The sequence below is a fragment of the Nicotiana sylvestris genome, chromosome 4 (assembly GCF_000393655.2).
Source record: "Nicotiana sylvestris chromosome 4, ASM39365v2, whole genome shotgun sequence".
Lineage (NCBI taxonomy): Eukaryota > Viridiplantae > Streptophyta > Magnoliopsida > Solanales > Solanaceae > Nicotiana > Nicotiana sylvestris.
This window is the reverse complement of record NC_091060.1, coordinates 139,458,975-139,466,142: the sequence shown is the minus strand read 5'-3', so window position 1 is coordinate 139,466,142 and position 7,168 is coordinate 139,458,975. Positions and strand designations below refer to the sequence as shown.

The 7,168-nt window shown below is 35.4% G+C and overlaps 1 protein-coding gene and 1 pseudogene across 1 annotated transcript; both read right to left on the bottom strand.

Moving 5' to 3' along the window:
• Positions 1 to 244: 244 nt before the first annotated feature.
• On the bottom strand, positions 245 to 792 carry LOC104229986 (uncharacterized; annotated as a pseudogene).
• A 2,916-nt stretch (positions 793 to 3,708) lies between these two features.
• On the bottom strand, positions 3,709 to 4,236 carry LOC104229987 (uncharacterized). Its single transcript, XM_009782718.2, has one exon. It carries the CDS (start codon positions 4,234 to 4,236, stop codon positions 3,709 to 3,711), a length of 528 nt encoding a protein of 175 aa, XP_009781020.2.
• Positions 4,237 to 7,168: the final 2,932 nt, after the last annotated feature.

Genomic DNA, 7,168 nt, shown 5'->3' with positions numbered 1-7,168 from the left:
TTGCGAGAACTCTGTTGTAAAAGGTCAAAGATGTTTGTAAGTTGTTTGTTAGTATACTTAAAGCATAAGAATTTATTAGCTCAGAGAAACTCAGAATAGTAACAATTAATGTTGATGAGATAACATATAAGCATACCAGTTGAAGTTGTCAACTATTGTTTCTGAAGCTTATTTCCAATATGGTTTAGCAAAGACAGTAGCATGAGAAACAAATAAGTTATGAACTTTCAGATCATATTTGCTTTCATTCTCCAAGTAAATTACGGAAAACTTCTTTGTAAACTACATTTGTTGCTTCATTTGAAATTTTTCCATCATCGTCATAAACCAAAATCTTTAATCCCTTTATTTTTGTAACCCGTGATAGAGCAACATAAAGCTGCCCATGTGTGAAAACTGGTTTCTTCAAATATAACCCAACATGAGATAAAGATTGTCCTTGACTTTTGTTGATAGTCATTGCAAAAGATACAACTATTGGAAATTGCCTTTGCTGGAACTTAAAAGGCATTCTTGCATCAGATGGAGTCAGCGACATTCTCGGAATGAACACCTTTTATCCAGCTATATTTCCCGATAAAACTTTTGCATCGATAACCTGATTTCCGAGTCTTGTGATGATTAATCTTGTTCCATTACATAGCCCTGAAGATTGATCTATATTTCTCAATAACATCACTAGGACACCCATTTCAAAGTGATAACATGAGTTGGAATTCCAGAACACTTAATAGTGTTTAGGAATTCGGGTGTATGTACATGTTCCAAACTTTTAAAAGCATTGCCCGGCATGCAAATTGTATCGGAACTCAAAAATATTTTTGGTTGACTTTGGTTTAGTGAAACCATGTATTCGTTGATTGATTAAACCATGTCAAGAGTGGGAGCAAGAATTCTTCTTTGTTGTAGGTGTGTTATATCACTGCAATAACTTAAAAAATCTGGATATGTACTTTCCACAATCGCAGAAATTGAAACTCCACAATTATTATAAAAAGATCATCAGGGATATGAACTTTTTCAATATCATCAACAGAATTTCCAATCATACCGTCACCAATTACTAAAATCCAATCAGAAAATTGTCTTAGATCATTCAAATGTGAATCCACCTGATTTCCTTCCAAACTTATATTTTTGTTAGCTTTAAGACATGACATTGATTGCACAAATATGAAGAATTAAGGGCATCATTAACAATATCTTGTCTAGTACCTTTTGGAATGACTGGAAGTATTTGTCTGAAGTCACCTCCAAGAACAACCGTTTTTCCTCCAAATGGTCGATCTAAATTGGATACATCTTTAAATATAAGAATATCTCTTAGAATTCTGTCTAGAGCTTCAAAACAATATCTATGCATCATTGGTGCTTCATCCCAAATAATTAACTTTGTCTTGACAATCAATTTTGATAAAGGAGTATCTTGTTTTATATTACATGTTGAATCTTCAGTTGCATTGAGTGGGATTGCAAATCTCGAATGAGCTATTCAACCTCCTGGTAACAAAAGAGATGCAATTCCGCTGGATGCAACTGTTAAAACAATGTCTCCTTTAGATCTTATGGCTGAAGACAAAGTCCTCCACATAAATGTCTTTCAAGTTCCTCCATGACCATATAAAAAGAAGAATCCACCTTTGTCCTCATTCACTGCCTTGATAATTCTGTCATAAACTAACCTTTTCTCCACTGTCAATTTAACCAATAATTCTTCATGTTCCTTAGACAAAGAGCGCCTATTATAACGCAATTCATCACAAATGAGTCTATTAGTGTTGTTAACTTCCTATTCTTTGAAAACCGGTCTTGGCATTGTTGGAAAATCATGTAACGTTCTTCCGCAACCTTTCAAAAAATTTTCCAACCTTTGTAGACAACGATTCTATAGTTCATCATTTGTTAGCTCAGCCTCTAAAATAACAAAAGTATATAATTAATTAATTAATTGATTAAAAATTATAAATGCAAATTAATGTTACTTTACTTCATTGGAAGGCTACATCGAGTATGTAGCCAACAAAATATATTAATAATTAAACACTCATACTTTGCAAACTTAAATCTAGCATCGTATATCAGATTTAATTTGTATACAACAATAATGTAATTTTTTTTAACAAATATATAATATTAAAATTTGAAATAGAAGGTGGGATTGTATACCTGGATTATCCAATATTCTTCTTTCTTCGTGTAGGGTATCATCTGATAATAAAATCCATGTTGCCTCCCAAACACATTCTGGTCTTGACATTGAATTTGATAATAGTAACATAGCAAATAACTGCCTAAGATTTGGCATTCCCCAGTTACTTGCCTCCCTTATGGCATCCACATATTCTTTATCATCATCTAATAAACCCAGTGCATGCATCTCTAAAAGTTAGATGTTCATGATTGTTGATTCTCCCTAAATCCTCATAGCACTTAGGTCCTTTAATAACATTCAACAACATTCGAAGATAATATTGCTCTCCACTTCCAGGCGGTACAAAGAATATTCTCCCTATTGAAAATGCAAAATTTCTTCTTTTTTCCTACTTTTTTTACTTTTTTATTCCATACAAACTTAAGAGAAAATTTTGCATATGTTAATTCTCTTGCTTCTTCATATGTCTTATTTGCTTCAAACCAGCTTAAAAATTGTGATTCCTTTACACTTGGTCTATTGGCAACATCATCAATTGGATCATCATCAGAGAAAATAACTGTTTGTTCATTTGGTAGATGAAAGGAAAGTCTTTCTACCGAGGGTTCTCTATGGTGAATTGGAAATTTAAAAATTCTCCAAGCAACTTCACACGGTGATATGTATCGACAATCATAATACATATTTATTTCATCAAAAATGGATGAGTCTTCCCCATGCACACTTTGAGAAAAAGCTGTCGTCACACGATCATGACCCTTATTAATGTACTTAAATGAGTACTTGATTGATCGAGATTGATTGCACCATTCAACATTTATATGTGCACCATACTTCAACAATAAAAATCTATTGTGTGGCACCACATACCTGTTATCCACTTCAATACCTTCTTTTTGGATAGTTCTACCATTGTCCCTTCTTTTATAAACAGGATATCCATCTTCATCGACTGTGGTATTTTCTACGAACTTCTTTGGAAAGTGTTTTGTACATCTACCATTATGCATGCAAGGAGACGATTTTCTAGCAGAAGCCATGCATCATAAAATTCTTCACGGGCTTATAATAATACGGATCTACCAATTCATCTGGTATTTCTACTGAAATTATTTGATCTATGTCTCCAACATTTGGATATTTATTATGAAGAAAGAGCAATATGTGTGCCTGAGGCAACCCTCGCTTTTGGAATTCTATAGTATATATCACTGCAAAAAAATAATAATTTACAATTAGGGTAAGTAGTTGAAATTTATAAGTTAAAAAAATGCTTTATCAAAATCAGATTATAAACTGATAATAATTTATTATAAAAGATTAATTATATACCTGATTTAACTGCTTCAAAAATTTGTTTCTCTTTCAAATCCTTTATTAAATGATCCAATTTGATTTTGAACACCCTAGATAAAATGTCTGGGCGATCTTCTGGTTGCCCCTACTCTTTACAAATCTACTAATCTCAGGCCACTTTGGGTTGCAAGTAAATGTAATGAAAAGATTTGGATATCCAGCCCACTTGCAGATTGCCATAACATCTTGATAATTTTGAATCATGTTCTTGCACCCCCTGTGAAGCTGGATGAAAGAATTACCCTTTTACCTTGAGAAGAAGGATTTATCTCTCCATGTAAAACCGCATCTTCTAATCCTTTATACATATGTGCTCGCAATTGTCTTTGATGAGTTCTAATATACTTCAACCTAGACGATTCAACCATTGTAAATCCATTGACCAAGAATTGTTGAAATAATCTTCTTGAGTTCACAATTGTTGGTACTTCACCATTCCTTTCTTGAATTTTGTATGTGAAATATTCACGGATGCTAACAAAATTCCTTGCTCCACTTAATTCATCATTTCCATTTAAAGGAATGTCTTCCCGATAAACATCTTCACCAAATGGAAACAATAAAGGATATTGAAGTCCTAAATAGGCAACATTCAACTCATTTATCATTTGTAGTTGTCTAGATTGGGTTTCAACAATGATGTCTCGGTCACATCTAGACACATGAAAATCTCCAACAACCAAAGAAGCTACCTCTTGAAACCGTTGGTAAGTTGTATCTTCTTCCATCATAGTTCTGTTTCCCTATCAATCTGAGCCTAAAATTGGAGTGAGTATCTTCTTGAAATTTGTCTCTGACCATTCTAAATGACTTTGTGAAAACATTCTTTTCATCAAGCATTTGTTTCAGGTCTTGAACAATTTTAGCATGAAGTTGGTTTCCGCTTTGACCACGACTAGATCTGTACAGATCTAGGAGATATAGGCAGAAATTAGGGTTTCATAAGAAACTCATATAGAGATGAAAGAACCTGTCTAGAATCCCAAGGATCGTGAAAAATACAACGTGATTTTGCTCGAAATCACATTGGAGTAGCCAAGAATAGACAAGTGATGAATCCTAGGTGTAAGTCGGCGTGGCCCTAGGCCCTTTAAGACTTTAGAGAAGGCAAGCATAGTATGAGAGAAGCCATTGGAGGCTTAGGAGTCGATGAGAGATCACCGGAGAAGATTGGAGAAGAGAGGTCGGCGGTTGAAGGGCTAGGGTTTGGTTGAGTTACTGAGAGAGGAGAGGAGACGAGAGAATACAAAGGCGGCGGATTTGGAAAATGGTTTAGGGTTAGGGGCCGTTAAGAGTTAAAAAAGGCAAGGGTTAATACGGGCCGTTGATCTCTATGATCAACGGCCATGATTTAATTGGTTCTGGGTCGGGTATTTTAGCCTGAAATTAGGCTGGGTATTGGGTTTAATTGAGGTTATGATTGAAATGCAATCTGGCTATATTTTCAAATATCCAATTTATCCCTATATAACTTATAAGAAATAACAGATAATTGCTGGAAAATAATTTTGTATACGAAAAATGATTTAAAATAGATATTTAACATTTTCAAAATATAGAAGATCATTTTTATGTATATAAATGTAATTCTACATTAACATGGCTAATATTGTAATTATATGCAATTTAGCTTTATAAATATAAAATGCAATTATGAAAATGCACTAAAATATTTTAACAATATTTTGGCATAAATATAGATTTTAAATGACTAAATTACCATGACAAAAATTTGAGAGATAATTATTGGGGATTTTATGAGTAAAAGGGAAAGAAATAGATCAATTTAAAATATTTAAAATTATAGAAAAATTATAAAAACTTTTTATATGCATATATATGTTATTTTGAAAGTATTTATGCTTATTAAAAATATATAGAAAAAATTTGGGTATCAACAGCTTCCCCTCTTTACCCGGGAAGGATGAAAGAGTTTTCGAGTAAATAAATGATGGCCAATTTTGACCGGATGGGATGTTTTGAAAGATAGAGGCTGGACTCCGGTCTTGAGTTGCCTACATATCCTTGGCCTTACAGGAATCAGGCCATGTGTAGTTCTAGATTCATTGGCGGAATATACCGATGAAGTCATTGCAAAAACGGACACGCGACGCCGAAGCGGCTATGGTGAGCGGTTAAAGCACGGGATAGTTTAAGGAACTGCAGCAAGATCGATCCTGCTAGGATAGCGATTGCTTACTAGTTACCTGCGGATAAAAGATGCTACAAACATGTATTTGCAAAAAAATTAAACATGGTGCAAATTCCCTTTGGACCATGAAGGTTATCTTCGGACGGTTAAAAATGACGTCCTCAGACCATGACGTCCTGGGCCATGAATTGTTTAGTAAGGGATTCGCAGGCCATGAAATGATGTTTTCAGGCCATGAAGATGGTGCCTCCGAACCATGATGCCTTTGATTAATGATATGCAAATTTGAAAGATCCTTAGGCCATGGCATGGTGTCTTTCGGCTATGAGGATGATGCCTTTAGACTATGACACCTTCAGATAGATTGGCGATATTTCAGCCCATGATATACAATAGTCATGATATTATAAGGACAATATTAGTCTTGTGAAATAAAGGGCATAGCTTAGCCCGATTGGAAAACAAATAGATAGTAAAATAGAGCAATATCAGTGCAAAAAGGGACAATGCTTAGTCCCATGCGAATGTGGAGGCAAGGATTAGCCTCATGAAAGTAGGGAGGCAGGGATTAACCTCATGCAAGTATGGAATCAAGTATTAGACTAATTCAAGTAGGGAGTCAAGGATTAGCCTCATGCAAGTATGGAGTCAAGGATTAGACTCATGCAAGCAGGGAGGCAGGGATTAGCCTCATGCAAGTATAGAGTCAGGGATTAGACTCATGCAAGTAGGGAGGTAGGGATTAGCCTCATGCAAGGATGGAGTCAAGGATTAGACTCATGCAAGTAGGGAGGCACAGATTAGCCTCATGAGAGTATGGAGTCAAGGATTAGAATCAAGCAAGTAGGGAGGCAAGGATTAGCCTCATGCAAGTATGAAGTCAAGTATTAGACTCATGCAAGTAGGGAGGCAGAGATTAGCCTCATGCAAGTATGGAGTCAAGAATTAGTCTCATGCAAGTAGGGAGGCAGGGATTAGCCTCATGCAAGTATGGAGTCAGGGATTAGACTCATGCAAGTAGGGAGGCAGGGATTAACCTCATGCAAATGTAGAGGCAAGGTTTAGCCTCATGCAAATGGGGAGGCAGGGATTAGCCTCATGCAGAGAGCAAGTAGCAAATAAGAGTAGTATATGTCTTAGCTGGAGATATATTCGATGTCTGATGACCTGATAGATAGTGATCTCTTTGTGTATACATGTTTGCGAATGCTATCGTTACGTCAAATGTGCCTGCGTTCAAAGAAAAATTGTAAGTTTTGTGAGGGGAGGTTAGTTTGTGCTTCGTCTCCCGGCCTTGCTTTGCTTCTTTCTAAAAGCCTTTCGAGTTCCCCTGGGGTGACACCTGACTGTTATGGAAGTAGAGTTTTTGAAAATATACAATTTGATAAAAAAATAGAGTTATTTCAGAAATATATTGATACATTTAGATGAACTAGTGACTGTGACACATCTCAAAGACATTGCAGCTCTCTCATGGAATTTTGAAGGTCCTTCTCAAAATTCTGCCC